This window comes from Stegodyphus dumicola, chromosome 1, assembly GCF_044657685.1.
Source record: "Stegodyphus dumicola isolate Sdum_Otavi_A_Nest chromosome 1, ASM4465768v1".
NCBI classification, from domain to species: Eukaryota; Metazoa; Arthropoda; class Arachnida; order Araneae; family Eresidae; genus Stegodyphus; species Stegodyphus dumicola.
Genome location: NC_140768.1, coordinates 107,418,932 through 107,441,006, shown reverse-complemented (window position 1 = coordinate 107,441,006; position 22,075 = coordinate 107,418,932). Strand labels below are relative to the sequence as shown.

General features: G+C 32.2%; 1 protein-coding gene across 1 annotated transcript in view; it reads left to right on the top strand.

Annotated features, from left to right (window-relative positions):
* LOC118205188 (U2 snRNP-associated SURP motif-containing protein) overlaps positions 1–22,075 on the top strand; it is a 134,258-nt gene that overhangs the window by 53,721 nt on the left and 58,462 nt on the right. Inside the window, exon 11 of the mRNA XM_035377485.2 lies at positions 10,892–10,935. Within this exon, the coding sequence (XP_035233376.1) occupies positions 10,892–10,935 (44 nt within the window). The remainder of the gene's footprint in view (positions 1–10,891; positions 10,936–22,075) is intronic.

Below are 22,075 nucleotides of genomic sequence, written 5' to 3'. Positions count from 1 at the left end.
ATATTTAAGTATTTTCACGTTTTCAGCATTAAGGTTTAACACATTATAGAACATTAGTGTTTAAATGCAAAACAACTCATATCGTTAACAACAAATATTTGTTGCTGATAGGCCATCGGAGTGGCACACATAAAATAAATTCAGACCTGATGGGTGAGGTATCTCTTTTCCTAAAGTTTTAGGAGTTAGATCCAGCGGGTGTGGCAAGTGCTGTTTCTGAAAAGTGAGCAAAAGCCAAGGAAAATTCTTAAAGCTAAACATTTACGTTGGGTGCCATTTTGTGAAGTAGTCATTTTAGATAGGGTCATAGAAGAGTTCTGTATAGTGTAACAAGTATTTATTAACAGGTTTAAGTTACACACGGACATTACATTTAACTTTAAGAAAAATTACAGAGCAAGTGTCTGGTACAACCCATCAAGTGGGACACTTGGCTTTTACTGAAGTACTCTGGCTACTCACCAGAGGGCAGCCTTGTTGTCACAGTTAGTCTAACAGTTTATGTTAAAGGATTGGTTACAAACTTTAATTGGTCTTTTGCTATGTATAATTATATATACATATTATCTCGATGGAAGATTACCTTTTTGCGTTGGAACATGGTTCAACATTTTTCCTTAATAGCAACATTAACACGGATTAGCATCTCACTGTACATCATATTGTCGAGGGCTTTACCTTTTTCCTGATACAGAGCGGGATCTTTTTGTTAGTCTAACTGAGTTTTGCGATGCTGCTGACATGGTCACTGGGTGCAGACCAAACTCCTTTTCAGCCTGTGCCAAGTAAATCCATTTTTCATCACAGGTGATGATCTGGTCCAAAATTTGTACTTGCTTTGATATTTGAGCAGACTAGTGCAGGCCCTAACATGTCTGTCTGTATCAGCTTCAGTTAGACCATGCAGCATTCAGCGATTGAACTTGTACGTCAAGTTTATGCAATGCATACCACGACTAATGGACATGGCACCAACGTCCAACTCCTTAGCAAACTCTTGAGTGGTTGCATACTGATCTTCCACAAGCTCTCGCTGCCAGACCTCATCACCATCAGTAGGCCGGCCAGAGCACTCTACTTCTTGAATGTCACAGTCCTTGTTTTTGAACTTTTAGTACTAAACCTTAAGAGTCATATGATACAACATTAGTAAAGCTATACACATGACTTGGTGTCATTCTGTAGCTGACTTTTTACAACAAAACTGGAAGTAAATGATTATTCTAAACTTGTAATGTGATAGTTCCATTTCAAACACCTTGTACTTAATGATAACAATATTTTTTTACAAATTTCACAGCGTGATGTTGTAAAGCAATTCTTATTCTTTCAAATGCCAAAAATCGTTTGACAAAATAGGGTTAAGCATGCCAATATAAACTCTCTGTACAGAAGATATTTTTGGTGGCAGGAAACTTTTGTTAAAACTCAATTAAATTAGAAAAATTTGATGTAGATTCTTCCCCCCAATTCATGTTGTTTAGTAATATTCCTTCATAATTTACTAGCATGTAATATTCTTGTAATTTTGTTAAATTTGGTGCGTCGGGTATATTCATGCAAATAAATTTTCAAGTCTTCAAATATTAAAATTGTGTTATAATATTCTCAGGTAGTTTTGTTACTTTATGATTGTATTATGTGTTGCATTATGATATTTAGTAATCACACAAAAAATACTTGAGCTAGAAACGTTTATGCAATAATGTTGTTATGAACTGGCTTTGTGCTAATTCCTAGGCCAGCTGCTGTTTTCTAGACCATGTATTTTGTAATAATCTGTGAATGAAATTGTGATTTTGAGGAAATCTGGATTACTGTATTTGCCGGCGTAAAGCGCACTTTTTTTTCTTTGAAAATAGGTCTGGAAAACGAGGTGCATCTTTATATACCCATACTCAGTTTTTGATTACATTCATTTCTAAAAACTTCCTCTATTCGGAGTTATGCGATTTTTTGTTTTGTTTTGTTTCCTTGCAGAGTGTGGGAATATTAGAATTACATACAGCTCAGTGAATGTGCATGCAGTGTCATTAACGTTCACAACTGGGTTCGTTTAAACTTCCCAATTTTTGTGAACGACGTTTAAGTGTGTGAAATATCTACTGTTAATTTTTTTTTAAATTTGTTGACAAGTTATGGCTCAAGCTACGTGAGATTGCAAATGCTAAAGAACATGGAAACGGGGCTGCAGAGAGGTACCTCTAACTGAGAAAATGATTAGAACTTGTCGCGATTACAATGATCAGTAATAAAGTTTTATCCTTCAAAAATGTGTATTAAAAAGAAGGGGGTGCGTCTTAGATGCCGGAAAATACGGTATTTAAAACGTTTTACAGTAGTCTGGGTACTAGTGCTCGTTACATCAAACATAAGAAACCTTTTTTTTTTTTTTTTTTTGTAAATCAGTGTTTCATTTTAATTATATGCAGATTTAAGTATTTCACTCTTCAATTTGTGTATGACACCCTTAATTTTCAGGAAACATGACTTATAGCCAAATAATACTGGTAAATCAGTCTCCAGAAGTCCGTAGAAGAGGCCTTGATTTGTAAGTCTCCCTATAACTCCATGGGCATTCAGAATAATTAAAAATCAAAGTCTAAAAAGTAAACCATCATGACAAAAGCCAAAACTCTTGATTAGAATATAGAAGTTTAATAAAAGGAAGCATGCAAATAAAACTGTTTACATATGACACCATATGTTCCATGCAGAACTCCTAAGACATGGAAGCATCTTAAATACGTTTTATCGCAAAGGAGGACGATTTTCATGTGATATATTCCAGAACTTTTACAGAATTAATTTTATTAATTTAAACATGCTGTGACATGAATATTTTTCTTATTTAAACATTTTCATAACTCAAAGTAAATGTCTGCCTCTAGTGATAACAAAAATAGAGGTCACATAAGAACTTTTATGGATCTAATGTAAATTCAATATCATTGTGTAATCATTGTAGACAATGATACACAATGATATTGAGTCATACATACATTATAACATAAATATGTTTAAAATTATTTTCATTAAAATTTGATGTCTTCTAATTTAGAGTTTTGTATAATACATAAACATTAGTAATTGTCATGATAAAAATTTTTTACTATATTTGTTACAGAATAAGTAATTTTAAATATGTAAAAGTTTGTCTTCAGGAAAGCATTGTCAAGATTAATATTTTAATTGGTGTTTTTTCTGTCATCTCTTCCAACTCTAATGTTTATTTTGTTAGCTGTCTTTCTAACAAGAGGATTGTACAGCCTTCTCAATTCCATTCAAATTCTGCCCAGTTTCATGAGACTTTTAAAAGCATTCTAGAACTCTAGCTCACTTCTCCTTCCTCAGAAAAGTCTATTCTAAAGTTTTAAGTAACTTACACTTGAGTTCATCGAATTAGTTTAAAAATGATTTAAAACCTTTTCCTGGTGGTAATGTTCAGTGTTCAGACAAGTCTCTGAAACGCTTTCATGTTCAGGCACAGAATTTAAACTGTAAAATATGCAGCTCTGTATTTTAATTTGCAAGAAAATGTATTCTTAAAAAAACCTATCTACGAAGAAATAATGTGAAAATTAAATTAATTTTCTCTATTACTGTAATTGAAATAAAATATGAAAATTGAATGCTTCTTTTTTTGGGCATAAGTTGAAATATGCATGATAATTACCAAATGATAGGAATTAGTATATTAATGAATTATGTTTGAAATTTTTTAATTAAAAATCAAACTATGATAGCTCATCATTTATTTAATTTGCACAATATCAAATTATTTTATGTTTAAATTTATTTTTATTGTAAACAAACATGGTAATTGTAATAAATTTTTGTGAAAAGCATTAAGTACTGTACTGCAAGAAAAAGTGAAAAATTTACTGTCAAATTTTTAAGTAATAGTCTGCTTTTTCTTGAAAACAGTTGTTGGTTTTTGAACTCTTTCGGAATTCTTGTTCTACTCGGGAATTCAGTCAACAATAATAACAGTGTTACGTCCACTTTATCATCTCCCCCCCCCTCCCCGAAAAAGGGAAAGAAAGTTCCGATTTGAACATTGTCTTTGGTCTGTGATGATGTGTGCCTTATACTAGTAGTGTGAGTTAACTGCTACAGGAACTGAGGGTATTAAATCACCAGCCTGGAATAGAAGGCACCATAGAATTGAAAATGCAGGCAGTGAAGCATTGAAATCTTTGTGTAAAGAAGTGCAGGGTGATTTTTTTTTTTTTTTTTTTTTTTTTACTGACAGTACTCAGAGACCTTTGTAGCTTGAACTATCAGCCGCAAAGCCAAGAAATTTTGTACAAGGACTATTGACAACATTGGAAAAAGGAATCTGTGAAAAAGAAATAGTTCCAAAAGTTGTCGATAGGGGAAAATGTGACACTTTACACTTTAAGACAGCTTAAATTTTGCATAAAATATGGAAAAAAAAATTGCAAAATCCTGATTATGTAGTTGACACCAGCGCCAGTATTTTGAATTATAAAAAAGAAGCGGGGCATTGAAAAGCATTTCAATGCCCCGCTTCTTTTTATAATTCAATTAAAGTATCAGTTTCTTTGTAAAATGTGTCTCACTTTAGCACAGCGTGCGTTACTCGTGAAGCTGTTTTATCTAAATCAATCCAACACAGCGGCTGCTCTTTGCAAATTTAGAAGTCAAACCAATTTATGTAAAGGACCTCTATCAGTTAATGCACTGAAAGTAGTGATTAAAAAATTTGAAAAAGCAGCTTGCAGCTCGGCCTAGTAGAGGATGGAAACTGGTATCGGAGGATACGATCACAGATGTTGCGACTGCAATTGTTGAAAGAAATCAGACGAGCACTGCTGGTAATAGCAGTACACATGCAGTAGCCCGACAACTGGATGTTAGTGCTTCAACAGTATGGAAAGTTTTAAGAAAAATTCTTCACTTTTATCCATATAAAATTAGTCATTTACATGAATTAAAACTTGCAGATTATGATCTTCGATATGATCTTCGATTGATTATTTTGAATTATAAAAAAGAAGCAGGGCATTGAAAAGCATTTCAATGCCCCGCTTATTTTTATAATTCAATTAAAGTATTAGTTTCTTTGTAAAATGTGTCTCACTTTAGCACAGCGTGCGTTACTCGTGAAGCTGTTTTATCTAAATCAATCCAACACAGCGGCTGCTCTTTGCAAATTTAGAAGTCAAACCAATTTATGTAAAGGACCTCTATCAATTAATGCACTGAAAGTAGTGATTAAAAAATTTGAAAAAGCAGCTTGCAGCTCGGCCTAGTAGAGGATGGAAACTGGTATCGGAGGATACGATCACAGATGTTGCGACTGCAATTGTTGAAAGAAATCAGACGAGCACTGCTGGTAATAGCAGTACACATGCAGTAGCCCGACAACTGGATGTTAGTGCTTCAACAGTATGGAAAGTTTTAAGAAAAATTCTTCACTTTTATCTGTATAAAATTAGTCATTTACATGAATTAAAACTTGCAGATTATGATCTTCGATTAACGTTTGCTGTGACATTTCTTGCCAGGATGGAGATCGATGAGGCTTGGCCTTGGAATATTTTCTGGAGTGATGAGGTTCATTTTTGTTTGAATTGGACTGTCAACACTCAGAATTCCAGAATTTGGACATCTGAACAGCCCCATGCAGTTCAAGAAATCCTACTCCATTCCCCTAAAGTAACTGTTTGATATGGTTTTACTGTGGATTTTATCATCGGACCATACTTTTTTGAGACTATTACCCAAGCAGGACCGCAGACCTGTTCCGTAAATGCCAAAGTTATCATTATATGCTAAATAATTTTGTTATCCCACAACTTAAGCAAAGGCAATGCTTAGATAAAATTGTTTTTATGCAGGATGGAACACCACCACATATTGGTACATCCATACAGAAACTGCTGCACCATGACTTTACTAAGGAAAGAGTCCTTAGTCGTTCTTTTCGTGTTGCATGGCCACCTCCCTCCCTGCATCTAACCCCGTGTGACTTTTTCCTGTGGGGTTATTTAAAATCGGAGGTTTATCTTTGGGGGAGTTTCTAACTTATCAGTTTTAAAGGAAAACATAACACGAGCTGTTATGAACATACGTCCTGGAATTTTTCCATTCAGCTATAGAGAGTACGGTAAACAGAATGCAATGCTTAGTCCAAGAAAATGGAGGTCATATTGCAAATAGCTGTTGCCTTCCCCGGGAAAAGCGATTCTACTGATTAAAAACGAAAGAACAAAGAAAACAGAAAGTCGAATAGAATGTTCTCTTTCTCTCTTTTTTTTAAAACCATTTATAGAAGTTATTTTTTAGAATAAAACACATTTGTGGAAAAATTAATTCATTGTTATTCATTTATCTGTTTACTGTAACTTTTTAAAGTGGACAGAAATTTTATCATGCAGTTAAACTTAAAATTTAGATCAAAAGCACCATATTTCTCCGTATCGGCAACTTTCGGAACTAATTTTTTTTTTCCGCAGATTCCTTTTCCCCATATCATCAATAGTCCCTGTACAAAACTTTGGGGCTTTGCAGCTGATAGTTCAAGCTACAGAGGTCTCTGAGTGCCGTCAATAAAATAAAATAAAATAAAATAATAATAATAAAAAAAAAACACACCCTGTACTATGCCACCCCCCCATTCATAGCATTATTTTTATTATTACAACAAATAAGAAATGCAAATTTGAAAAAGATTTTTTAATTTTAAAGAGATGTAAACTAAATTTATGCACTTGTATTTTAAAACTTTTCTATAATTATGTGAAATTCAGGGAAATCAGTGGTTTGATATTATTTTTTTTCTTGTTAGAGTCTATCACAGTAAGACTTAATCTATTGTCTTATTTGCTGACTCATTGTTCTTGTAAAAAGATGCTTCCTCATTTTATGTTATGAGTAAAGCTTTTGGCCTCTACTCATGTTTGTTATCATCTATGAAATATTCATATTTGTATTTCATTTCTTTGTTGGTTTAATGCAATCATTCCTTATTACATGTAACTCTAAAACTATTTTCTTTTATTTTTATTTCATTTTTTTGTTATTCCAAGGTATAATTCAAAAAAAATGTGCTCATGCTTTCTACCTTCATTTAAGTTTACTGGAAAAATTAAGTCACACCATATGTATAAATATAAAACAAAAAATGGCAGGTGAAAATAGGCATCATTTACATGTTTGTTGAACTTCTGTATTTGATGCAAAAATACCTTCTAGTTGCATTCATAAATCATTCCAAAATTACAAGCAGTAGTGTTAGGTATATTTAGCTTAGTGTAAACGTATTAGCATTTTGAGTTTTATTTGAATCATGTAGACTATATGTCGTTATTCTGTTTATGTGAACATAGTATTTTGAAAGTATAATGACATAACTCTGATTGTTTCATAAGAAAACATAGAAAATTAACTTCAAACTTAATATCTTTATCAGATTTTTTAAAAACTAACATTCAGGAGTGAAATATGCTGCCTTTTAATTTTCTGTGCCTTATACTTTAAAATATCCATTCTTCATACTAAATATGTGTCAACTGAACTTTTGTTGTTCATGCTTCTTTTACTTTGCTGAATGTTTATTTGTAAATTTTTGTATTCCCCTCTTCTGTTTGAGAATATTTTAGCTTGGCATTATAGTATTTTCTGTAATTAGATGATTGATTGTATTGGAATCTTTTGAGATTCTAGTTGAGTAATACTGAGTTGTATAGAAAATTTACTACTCATATTAGCAGTCATAAATGTGCATGTTGATAATGAATGTAGCAGCAAATAGAGTTACAACGATAAAGTGTTCAGAATAAATTAGGCTTGATACTATGCATATGTATGGTTTAGGCATGTATATATGTGTATTTATATATAAGACATTAAAAGTTTACAAAAGGAGTAATCAAATCATAACTAATAAATTATGCCTTAGTTGCATTTACAAACTGAAGTTAAATCTAGAAATAATCAATAGAGCAAGAATAGGGAGGCTATGGAGAGTGTTAAATCCTGAGCATATTCTTGAATTTCAAGTCTTCCAATTGTAATTTTCTGATTGGTCACTTTCCTATATTTGTGATGTATATTTTTTATTACTGAATTTGGTCTTTAATGTGGATCATCACTGTATGTGAATAATGTTGAAATTTAATCAGAACTTGATATGGATACTTGCTTCACAAAATATAATACTAGAAATTTTGATTCTGACAGGTATTTCGATTTTTTTTTATAGTAATCTTCCTTGCTGCTACTATTATTTTTAATGACATTGTTCTTTGGTTTCTCTGTTATACTTGATCTCACTACATACACAGACCTAAGAATGTTAACTGAATGTTATTCAACTATGTAGGTTGTATAGTCAACTGATGCTTAACACATCACAGATGTCAATTAAATTCAGTTTGCTCGCTGATTAGATATCCATATATGTACTGCATGAAATAGAGTTTAATTGGATACAGTGCATATTCATATTTAAGTTACTGCATTTCTGTGGCAGTGAATGAATTTCTGCCATTAAGAAAATTTCCTCAATGCAAAATTTTAATTTCTTTCCTTAGTGTATGTTTATATAGTTTTCTGACAGTGCTTGTTCTGTTAAGCTTTCAATTTGGATTATTTAGTTTTTGCATATTATTCATTGATTATTACGTTTATTGAAAATGGATTTCATCATAAAAGCTACGAAAATCATGATAAAATCAACATATTTATATTTATCCTTATAACATATAAACCAATACAATATTATGAAGGATTGCAATAGTTAGAATCTTACAAACATGTCCATATATGCACCAAATTAATAAAAAAAATAATCAACTTTGTATTATCCATTTATCCTAAATTGTTACATACATTATTCAAATCTTTTTCAGTGTAGAACAACCCATGCCATTCTCTAAAAAAAGATGTATGCCAACTTAATATTCCTAGTGAGAAAGTATAATTTCATCATTGTCTCATTTTGATTGCATTAAAATGTTTCTAAGGATTAAAAAAAAGTTAATTATCTGTTTAAATGAAGAACAAAATAGAATGACACACTTTAAAATCATTTTAATGGCAATAATTGCTTTGCATTGAAAGCAAGCACACTGTTATAAGAGATATGAATAACACATTTATTTTAAGGTTGTCAGTAATCAACATAGGCACGTATACATGTATCTTTCTGTTAAAAACTGGTGCATGTCATTTCCTGTATAATGGAAATGATTTGATTATTCCTATGGTTAAGGTACATAAAGAATCACAGGTAAAGGTTTTGTTTGTGTCTTCAAGCTCTGAATGCTGAAAACAGACAATTGTGAGTTGTATATGTAAACAGATAGAAGCATTAATTTGTATGAAAGACCTAAAATTATCTGTTACTCCTCATGTTCTTCATCATAATTCATTGAGCTAACTTAGAAGGATTTGTAACTGTTAAGATAATGTTTGCATGCACATATTTATTTGAGCCAAATAATAAACATATTAGCTTTTCAAAACAATTTAGTTGGCTCTGATAATTTATTTTTAATGAAAAATAACCACTGAATAGTAATAAAAAGTTAATATGTATCACATAGTTATATTGATTGCTTAAATGAGAAGACAAATCATGATAAGAGAATAGTAGTATACAAATTGTGAACGAGAATAAAAATATTTCAAATTTTATACTGAATAAACTTTTGTGACAATAAATTCTTTCCGTGGTTTAGAGTCTCAAGAAATTTGGACCTGTTAGTGTTTAAGGCTGCTGAATATTGGCATTTTGATCCCAGATGAACAGGCTGGCTGTATAGTTGGCTTCCATGGTATTCCTCATGTGTAACGCGAATACAAGCGAGTCTTCCTTAGAGAGACCTCCATGAAGGCTTCGCTCGCCTTAGGCAGCTAACCCTTGTGTGCTTTGGCATGTTCAAATAACCTAACATCAAGAGATAATATAGCTTAATATATCACACACTCATATTTTCAATAAATTCATTCTATTCTGACATTTAAAACTGTTGCATACTTAAAAGGATATATTTTTTTTAATTCCAGAGAATCTGTAAAACTTTTTCTGAAAATAGTTACATTTTATTAAAATAAAAATTTCATTTATTATTATTTTATTTATTTGAAATGTGTAAAACTATCTTTTCCCTGGTAATTTTGATAGTTAAAATTTGATTTTAAGTAAATAAAAAAATTAAATGGAATTAAATAGTTTTCCAAGAATATTTAGCATGCATTGTTTTTATTAAGACACCTGAGTGTTTCTTGCTAATTATTTTAATTTAAATTTTCATTAAATGTATTATTTGTAGAACTGCATATATATTAACATTATATTTTTATAAGATAATTCTTGTACAAAACAGTGTAAAGTGTTCAGAGATTTGTTATTAAATACTAAAACAAATTGTAATTCCTGGGACTAATAAATTTGTTTCTGTAGTTTTTCTTGTGCCAAGAAATTATTTAACTGTACAAAAAATATAATTCTGAATTATTTTTATTACTTTTAAATACCGAGTTCTATAAAAACAATTATATATCTGTTTTAGATATTTTAATGATTAAAAAAATATGTTATGAAAATTAAGCACAAAATGTATCACATAATAGTTTTTTTTCCCTTTTCTTTTGTTGATTTGCCCCTTTGTTCATAAGAATTAATTGTGTATTATTTTATTTTTATTTTTTATAAAATCCTAATGTTAAAAAAAAAATATCCCTTTACATTGTAAATTTTACTTTAACAAAGCATTTTTTAATTATACCTTACATTTGCTATTCCATTATTAATTTTTGATTTTGTAGTTAAATCATTATATGTGAATGAAAATGTTTTACTCAATAATAATCGATATCTGTTCTTACCTTTATTCGGTGTCGACATCTTCTGCAGCTTTTATCCAATGCAGTTGTCAAAGTGGTAATCCCTACCGAAAGGTATACATTTTTTAAGTGCTTTTTTTCATAAAAATTCACTTCCTAATTTGTTTCCTTTAAACAAAACAAAACAAAACAAAAACTCATGAGATGATTGTCCGAATTTCCTGTGCTGTTGTGTAACAAGTAGAATATTCTGAACCAGTGGGCATTCCAAGTACAGAATTCATATCTGTATCCTTTTAAGTGATTAATTCCTATTGTGAAGGGTGGGAAAAAGCCAAATTGTTGATTTGTAAATATGTTGCATTATAATATTTTGAGGACTTTATCAAGAATTCTACCTGGAATCTTTTCACTTGAACATCTATTATCTATACTTGTTTAATTATATAAAGCATTACAATTGTCTTTAGTTATTTAGTGGAAGTTAGTGAAATTTTTATTGAACATCATGAAGAACCTTTTTATATCTTTTTTTTTTTCTTTAAATGCAAAAAATATGTTATTTTTCAAGATAAAAATTAACATTTTCACATTAAAAGTGGTGCTAAAAATGTAGTTATTTAGCACATTTTAAACATTAATGCTATGTTTTTAAAATGGTGTATTTAGTTGTGTTAGTAATCGACTTTAAAGTTTGCTTGTTTAGGTGCTTGTAAGCATTATAAAACTTCACTTAATTTTATAATGCATTGTATTATAATCAGATAGCATATTCTTTCCATTTTTACATATGATATATTTGTATTTAAAAGTTGAGAGGAAAATTTAGATTGCTTATGTGTGTGTAGTGTATAAATAAGCATTTCTGTAAATTAAACTTCAGGAAATTCAAATGCAAAAGTAATTAAATTCTGAATTGCAAAAAGGTTTTGCAGAAGGAAGATTTTGCAAAGAAGATAGAAAAAAATGTGCATATGGTTTTATCATGCTCTGAAAAGTGAATCCATGAGATTTTCTCGTCTTAGAATGCAAATACATTATATTATTTGCTTCTCCTCAAATGTAAATGCAAAATGTATTTACTTCCTTTTCTAGAATACAAGACCAAGTATTATTTGTCTGTTTTAAGATATAGACATAAAATTTTTAAATTCTCTCTTCTTGTTCTTCTTTTAATACAAGCAAAGAATATTATTATATACTAGCTTTTTATATACCGAGTGGATTAATTCCTAGCTATATAGAGCAGCACAAAAGGAAACTTGATAATTTCTTTCACTTTTAGTTAGCTGAAAAAATTGCTGTTGTATTTCAGCATCAGGTACAAATTTGCAAAACTCTGTGGGTTTGCAAATTTGGTTACATGTTTAATCAATTAGACTCTGTTATTTTACTTTAATTTTGTTAATTTGGTAATATATGTATGTATCATGGAGGTAGGAAAGGAAAGAGGGGCCAACCGACACTAGAAGTGAAGCACTGCTTTGAAGCTTGGGTCACCAGATGAGGTGTTCTTTGTTTAGATTCAGAAGCTGGCTTGACAGGGTTCTGATAGTATTTCAACACACGACAGTTCCATACAAATCGAAAAAGGGACACTTTCGCATGAAAGAAACATTCATAGTGTGATGGATAATAGCAATTTGTATAGTTTAGTGACATTTACGCAAAAATCACATCTTGGTTATTTTTTGATAACTAACAACAGCGATTTTGATTATGAATTTGTTTTATAAAATTCTAATCTGTTGCATTACAAAAATATACATTTTAAGAAAAATGTTATGCTTAAAGAATGAAAAATACCTTACGGTACATTTAAAATTGTATACGTGTTTCGATACCCTTGATAGAGTATTCGCTACTTTTATTTTATTTACCAAACGCCAAAATGTTTTAAATAAAACAATTTTTTTTCACATCCATATATTATTGTAACATGTACCTGTTAAAATTTTTTAGAGGAGAGGCTTTACTGCTGCTCATTTTAAACTCATCATTTTAATTTTATATATCTGAAAAATAATCACTTTGGGCTTACACGTTTTACTTATTTGGGTTAATTAAAAATAAAATTACCATCAAATGCTGCAGTCCTCGTCAAAATTAATAAATATACACACAGATATGCCAATAAGTTAGCTTTCCCTAGCTTTGGAACCACACATTTGTGTAAAATTATGTACAGTTTTACACAAATGTGTGGAACAGAAGAGAGATACATTTGCGAATTTGGCGGAAGTACCATGTGCGGTCAAGATGATGTGACCATGTGAACGTGCTACATCATCAAGACAGCTTATTAAGAATTTGAAAATAGGGTAATTGACGGAGGTGAAAATATTTGTATATCCTGCCAAAGGAGGTCCGATCATGAATGGTCCTCTTATTGATTCCAGATTGTTAAATGTTTCCCACACAAGTCTTTTTTTTTTTTCGGAAATTCGAGTTTTATGCTGGCTTCTTAACGTACGCAGGTCATTAAATTATTTATAAATGTATTTGAAATGAAGAATTTATTCACTTATAAACAACTGTGAAAGTACTGTGAAGAAATCTAATTATTAAATGTATCTAATTTATAATGATTATAAATGTTATCTAAATATATAATAACCTTAATATTGAATTGTAAACATAAATTGAAATCCTGTTGACAAATACGTTATAAAGCAAGAATTGTTCGTATTTGAAAGCAATCTGTTAAAAGGTATTGTAAAGCAAATGCTCTGAGATGCGCACTTAAGAACGTAATAAAGAGTTTTGGAATATGTATTGTTGAAATGAAGGATAAAAAAAAATCTGATAAGTATAATTAAAAGAATTATTCCTCTTACATTTTATAATAGCTCAGTTACAAGTTTTAAATAATACTTAAAAAAAAACTTATTTTATTCCCTTTCAAAAATGTTCAGAGAAAGTCAAGTACTATTTAAAGTATTGCCCTAATTCCTAATAATTCTCTAATCTAAAATGAACCAAATAGAGCATTAATTATAAATTGACGTGCATTTTTCGGTTTTAGAAAGAAGTTCTATAAATAGAAAAGAAATAATGCATAATTTTAATATTAGTAATAAACTTTGATCTTAATTTTTGTACCTTAACGGAATAAAATCGCATTACCTTAATTTTTTTTTCTGATGTAATTAACGAAAACTTGTGAAAATATTTCATTCAAATTAGAACATTCTGAGAAAACTGTCCTGTGAAAAGTATAGCATTTAATTCCGTTCAGAATGAAATGTTGTTTAAAAATATGTTGTTTTCATATACTTAGGACTCTGAAGTGTTGTAGAAAAAGGAAATATATACATTTATACATATATTTACGACGTAATTACAAAATATTTACATCCAAAAGCATCAAATTCCGTTGAACTCAATGGTAAATGACCCAATGTTTTGGTCACCACGTAGGGATCGCCGGTGCTTCAGAGCAGGGTACGGGAGAAACTTGTTTTTAGGGCTACTCCATCTTACTTCCTACCTCCATCGTATGTTAAGTAAATTCTTCAAGCTATTGCCTAATATATAGTTTATATTAAGTTTGTTGTAATAACTTGCCATGGTAGATGGATGCACAAATCAGAAACTTGCAGACATGGTCGAATTCAGTTTGTTTCCTTATTATTTATGCTTGGTATACATGTTTATTTGATCCAACGCAAGTCAGGTCAGCACTACAGCACCTTGTTCTTAATTCTTAAAGAACATTTTACATCAGATAAACTTGAAAAGTATATTTTTTTAAGGCAGCAACATGTTGCTACAGCAAGACAGATGAGACCAAAGAGAGGCGAATAATAAATAGAGGCGAGAGAGCAGCGACCAAAGGAGGAAAAAAAAAAAAAAAAAAAAAAAGACACCATATTTGCACAGCAAATACATTTTATACCAAGGCATGATTACATTACGTAGATTTCATTTTGAATCACATTATATATATATATTCAACGTCTACCTAAAAAGTTTTAAGACTGATTGAATAGTAATTGTCTGAATAGGACTACTTATTTCCAAAAAAAAACATATTTGGAACAGAGATGTGCAAAAAAGTTTTGTTTTTAAAGTGCTAAAACTGCTAGTGAAACTTTTCAAATGTTGCAGAACGCTTATGGTGAAGAGTGTTTGTTGCATTCTAACAAGTTTTTGTGGTTTGGTAGATTTCGAGATTCTAGAGATGATGAAAGATTGGGACATCCTCACACAAGCTGAACTGACCCAAATTTCAAAGTTGTCCATGCTGCATTAAATCAAGATAATCAGTTAACAATTAAGAATGTTTGTGGAACATATAAACCTTGGTAAAGAAACTGCCAATACAGTAATTGGTGAGAATTTAAAGAAAAGGTAAATTGTATGCATGTTTTGTTCCGCATTCATCAACAGCAGAACAAAAGGATGATCATGTGGCAGCGTGTCAATAGCAATTACAACTTTAAAAAAAAAAAAAAAAAAAAAAAATCACAGGAGATAAATCATGGTGCTTTCTCTATGATCCAGAAACAAATAGACAGAACACAGAGTGTGTTAGCGTTGGCCAAAACTGTCCAAAAATAATGCATTTCCAAAAATCCAGTGTGAAGACAGTGGTAGTGGGTTAGTGAGTATTGATTTACCAGGATTTCATTCCTGAAGGAAAAACAAAAAAACAATGAATGGGGTGTTTTACCTGGGTTATTGGATCAGCTATTGAAAGCCATTGCAAGTGTGCATCTGAACTTTCATAGAAACAAAAACTGGTTCTTCCTGCACTATGTCATGCTATCCCTTAATGCAGCTGTTATTTGTGCGTTTTTGGCGCAAGGGGTGGGGGAATTGTTACTGTGCTAAAGTCTGCCCCCATTTGCTGGACTTATCTCCACCAGATTACTTTTTGTTTTCAAAACTGAAATTAAAGTTGAAAGGGCATAGATTCAATGGTAACAAGATTGTGTTAAACTTACAAGGGTTATATGTAGAATAATTGGTAAAAAAAAATATTTATTGCACATTTTTTTATGAGCTCAGTCTTAAAACTTTTCAGCCAAACTGTATATATACACATACACTGTATTTAATTGTATATTCTCCCCCCCCCTCACGTAATTTTCCCCAGTTTTTTCAGCAATGTAAAATGTATGCACAAACAGGAAAATATTTTGTGTAAGTTAACAGAATATTATCAAATTGATGTCTTCTTGAAGTACATAATATTATAATATTAGTGTATTTATGCATGTATTTTAATGTTTTATGTTTGTTATTAAAGCTGCATCTTAGAAATGTTATCAACCTGTATAATTTTCTCTTTCTAAAATTAGTTGGAAAGGAAGGGGGGAATATGCGATAGATAGCAATCAGCTTTTTCTAAAATAGAAAAATTTCTTTTTAAAATTGCAACTTGTAAATTTCATTCCTTTTTACAGTTATAAATTTTGATAATTGGTGGTAGCATATTCACGAATAAAAATTTTTCTATTACATTTTGCTATGCTTTTGTGATTTTTTTTTCAGGAGGATTAAAACCATAATAATAATAATTACAGCTTAGTTTTAAAAAGTAATGTGAATGATTCGAAATGAAGTTGTTTTTGCTAAATAGTCTTCAGGACTGGTTGTTCCAACAAGCAACTTCTTTTCTATTGTTAATATATATCAGTATTTTTTTGGCCCATTATTTTGACATTTTTTAATTCTGAGATGCCATCAATTCTAAAGAACACCCCCCCCTTTTTTTTGGTTACTATGTAAATGAAATAGATTGGTCAAATATATCTAGTAAATATGTTTTTTAACAGTTTGATTTATTAACATTAATCATGTATCTAATTTTGGTGTTGTGTTATAATAGATGATTTTTTTCTTGCATAAAATTTCTCACTCACACTTATTTGTTGCCTGTAATTTTTACAATTGCTGTTAATATGATTTCAAAAAAATTTCATTTCCTACACACTGATGGCACGTAAATTCTGCTAAATGTGCCAAAGCCTTATATAGTATTCTTTCTAGAAAGAGGCAGTTTATTTTGTAATAGAATATGTGAAAAGATCATGAAATGCACTTGTATATCAGTAAGAAATATTAAGAGATATAACAATAAAAGTTGCTAGAAGAAGAAAGAAACTGGAAATTGATTCAGTGGTTCTCAGTTACCTTTTCAGATATGCATTGGCTGCATAATATTCTAAATGGGATTACAATTAATCTGAGCTAACAGATTGGCAGCATAAGAATTTGCATGCTTTACCCCATGTGTAAAATGAACCTAGTTTCTCTTAAAAGTCCTCTATAAAGGCCATTGTCCATTTAGATGGAAAGCCATCATGTGCTTTGTAAATCTGCACCCAATCAAGGGTTTGGCTCAGAAATCCCGAAAACACCAAAACAAGCAAAAATTTCCCAGAAACACCATGAAATGTGGCATTTGCTTGATTATATTTTCAGTATGTCCCTGTTCCTTTATACTTGGAGTAATGCTTTAATGCACTGCCTTAATCGCTTAGACATATTTTTAAACACACATATACACTGGTGGACAGAATTAAGAGATAGAGCATTTTTTCCCTAATATCTCAAGAAATACTGGATAGAAATAAATTAGATGTGGATATAGCTTACTGTATGACCAAAATGTATACAAAACATCAATGAAAATGGAATTCATTAGCATGTGTTATAGCCAAGAATCCAATGTTATCAAAACTCAAGGTTTAAAGATGGCAGTGAAATGTGGCTAGTATGACATATGGTCACCTCTCACAAACAGTATGCACAAAGAGTAGCTATACTTAAGATACTTAAGCTATACATAAGATAGCTATACTGTTAACAAGATAATTCAGAAGTGCCTGTGGAAGTCGCGCCCACTCTTCCACCAGAGCAGTTTTTATCCCCTGAATGGTTCTGGGTGGGGGGTGTCATATTTCAGTAGTCCTCTCAGAAGCATCCCAAGCATGTTCAATAGGATTAAGGTCAGGAGATTTGGCTAGCCAATCCTTTCAGTGAATATCCTCACTTTCCAGATAGGCATCAGCCAAGTGAGCCCTATGTGGTCGTTGCATTGTTGTCCATAAAATGAACTCAGGGCCAACAGCTCCCCTGAAAAGTCTCACATAGGGCTCTAGGATCTCATGCCTTTACCTCTGGGCATTAACGAAACCAGTGTCAAACGTATGGAGTGGTGTGCTGGTATCTTTCAGTGATCCCTGCCCAGACCATCACTCCGCCACCATCACAGTGGTCCCTTTCCCTGATGTTGCTGGGAAATATTGGGTCTCAGGTTCCCTCCATATTAATAATCACTAATCACTGAGAATCAGGTAGTAAGCTTAATATGGACTCCTTCATGAAGAGAACATTAGCCCACTGAAGCTGTGTCCAGTGTTAGTGTTGTATGCACCATTATAAACTCTCTCTTTTGTGAAAGGGAGCAAGTAAGATGCAAAAAGCATCCTTTCTGGCATACAGTCCTGTCTCATGGAGTCTTCTGGCAATTGTCTTCCTTGAAACTGATGTTCCTGTGACAATAGCAAGGTCACAAGACAGTTGTGTGGCTGTAGACGTTCTGTGGTGCTTTTCAGAATGTACCAAATACCAATCGTCACTGGTCGTTGGGGCTCTCGAGCAACCTTATCCGGGTCTTTTGGACACTGTCTTACTGATTTTAAACTAATCCCACAAATTAGAGATGACACTTGTCGTTGCATTCAATTCTCTAGCAACCTGAGCTTGGGATTGCCCTTCCTCAAGCCTTTCCCTGATTCTACATCTCGTACCTATGTCTAAGTGATGATGTGTACTCATTTCACCTAAAAACAGCAAGATTTTTTAAGAAAGATGATAAAACTTACTAAAGTGTTGCAGATCGGAATGAGCTGAGCAGCCGAATGGGGAATTTTATACCGCCTATTGGCGTGGCGGCGCACAAGAACAAATAAACTAATCTCAGCGACACCAGCGCTGCAATAATATTACATGACAATCAACTCTCTAGGTTTTGTGTGGTATTTTAGGAGGAATGTGGAAAAATGTTTTCCATCTCTTAATTTTGTCCACCAGTATATGTACTTACTTATTAATTTTAGAAATCTTTTTCCTTGTCATATATATAGCTTGGCGAGTTGGAGGGTTAATTAACCACCAAATAACTGGTGATTAATTGCAAAGGTGACGATTTTCTTTCATGGCTGCAGTAACACAGAAGTATAATGTAGTTAAATCAGTATTTTATAAAATTTGATTATATTAAGCCCTCCCTTAACCTGATGATGTTTGCCCCTGGCTATGCTAACCAAATGATAGTATTAAATGCTGGAAAATTTAGACGTCAAAATACCAATGGAATGTAACTAATTTAATATAAATATAATTAGATATTTTCATAGCATTCAGTTTTGTTTATGAAATGTCTAATGTACAAGTTCATAAAATTTCTGGAAATTATTTACATCTAATCTTAATATTTGGAAGACACCCTTCAATGGAAGAGAGTACACTAATGTAAAGTTTTTAATTAAACAAACAAAACAACAAAAAAAACTTTGTCATATTTGTTTTTAAGAGATGGAAATTCATTCCCTCCCCCCATGCTTTTAGAAGAAGAAAGACTTGTGTGTGACCACTCTCAAAATCAATAATAGATAGCTGTATCCAAGATTGTTTTTTTGCATACTTTTAAGTGGTTGACTGGTATTGAAATGAAGTTGTTTTAGGTCTTAGTCATATTAACGTAGTATTTAATCAGAATATGCAATGTACTTTCCATGTTTTTGTATACTAACGAAACAGCGGATTTCAGCAAATTGATAACAATATCTGAATGATAGCATTAAGTGGCATCTAGGAAAAGTCTTGAGATTCTGAAATGTCATCAGTTCTAAGGAACACTTCATTCATATTGGGGGGGGGGGAGAGATGAGCCTTAGAATTTAAAAACTACACTGGTCGTCAGAATTAAAGGATAATGATAGAAATAAAACTTAAATATTAATAGAAATTTCTACAAAAGCATTAGTTAACATAAATTACAATGTTTACAGTTAGATTATTCTCAAAATATTGAAACTAAAACCTAATTTATAGTTTTTTTTTTTTTTTCGTCAGGCACTTGTTTTTCTAGCATTGACAACTCCTAAGGCCAAAAGTGGTGGCCATTTTTTTCTGGAGGCACCTAATAGACGGCCACCGTTACCTCCTATGAGGAGACAGACAATTTACATCCATGCCTTCTCCAGGATTTGAACCCGGACTCTTCGGTGTCACAATCGACTCTCGTACCCACTATACTGTATGCGCGACATTTATAGAAATTGGAAAATAATGAAAAAAGTGAGTTACCACTTCTTTAATATGGTATATGGTCACATTGGAGATACGCACATCAGGATTTCATATACTTTACCAAAGTGTTGATTAAGTCTTGAGAAATTTCATGCCACTAGTCGAAAACTGCACTTTTCAGCTCCTGGAGGGTCTGGGAAGGAATTTGGCATGCTGAAATTCATTCAAGGCATTGGATTCAAGTTGAGTGAGTAAGGTGGCCAATCTGTCAAGTGATATCTTCTGCTTGTAAGTATTCTGACATCGTGTATGCTCATTGAGGCTGAGCATTGTCGTCCATTAGCAAAAACTCCTGGACAACAGCATCCTTAAACAGTCTAACTTGTGGTTCCAATACTTCTTCCACATATCTCTGAGCAATTACAGAATTTCCTTAAAAGATATGCAGCTCAGTGAAGCCATTTGTCATAATTCCCCCCCCCCCCCCAAATCACTTAACCATGGTGGCAGAAGCAGAATATTTCCCGAACAAGGGAAAGCCTGTTGCGTGTTCCTTTGTCTCTCCAGATCAAAACACATCTAGAATGAATGTTCAGACTATATCTGGACTCATCAGTAAACAATACTCGGGTCCATTTGTCTTGGCTCCTTTGAAAATCACGAAGGCACCAGTTTAAAATGCCCCTTCTGGAAGCTGGAGTTAGTGGGACACAAACCATTGGTTTTCTCACCATCCAGTCCAACATCTATAAGGCTCCATGCAGCAGTAGAATGGCTAATCTGAGTTTCTGTGGCCGCCTGAAGGTCTGAAATGAAATCTTTTGTAGTTGCTTTGCTGTTTCCTCGAACCGACAATGACAGAAAACAGTCTTCTGATGCAATTTTTAGTCACTTTTTTCAGGCTGTTAGTTAACTGATCCAGTACTTAAATAGTAGCTGCAAACTCTTAATTTGACACTTTGAGGTATATTCAAATCTTGGGCGGCCTTCCAATTGTGTTTGACCTCCCTCAATTCTACCAATTATTCCACACTTTCGACCTTCACTTAAATGATGCCTTTGAGCCATAACTACTGATTACTGATCACTCTCAGAAATCACATTCGCTTTAAACAAAACTACAGAACGAAATTCCAATATACGTCTGTCGTGCACCACGTTGTCATTCACCAGATTTACAAATTTCCGGGGCTAACATATGTGTGGAAGTGCATTTTTGTGTTCAATTGTATTTAATTAACATAAATAATTACAGCTCGGGGCATTGGTTGCAACATTAACATAGTAAGCATATTTTTTCTCACTACCCTTTAATTTTGATGACCATTGTATGATGAGGGACATAATCTCTTTATCTAATTCTTATTTAATTTTTGTTTATTTATTTATTTATTTATATATTTGTAAGTGCCTATCTTTACCTCTGTATTATTGTCCCCTTATGACTTGTTGATTTTTATGCTACTGAAATGAGACATAAACTTCTTAAATTGATGACTGTGTGTTGAGTATTTCACACAGTCAGTTTCACACAGTTGTTGCTGAAATATTTTTTAAATCTTCATCATTTGCTATTCAAAGGGGGGGGGAAACTTCTTCTTCTTCTTCTTTTTCTTTTCTTTTTTTTTTTTTTTATTGTTTAAAACTACAAAAGTCTAAAATTTAAACTTGGAATTAGCGCCCACCAGCGGCCGAGCGGTAAAGTCGCTGAACACTGGTAGTTCGGTCTGAGGTTCGAATCCCGCGAACGGGCTGGCTGCATGGGTGTTTTCGTGGTTTTCCCCACGTGTAACATGTATACGAGCCAGTTTCCCTTAGAAAGTCCTCCACAGGCATCCCTCCCCTTAGGCAGATAGCCCTTGTGTGCTTTGCCGTAATTAAATACACCACACCATAAACTTGGAATTAAATTTTAAAAGTCTAAAATTTTCTGTCAGACTATCAGATGAAATATATCTTCCCTTTGAATGTTAAATTCTTGTGTGGC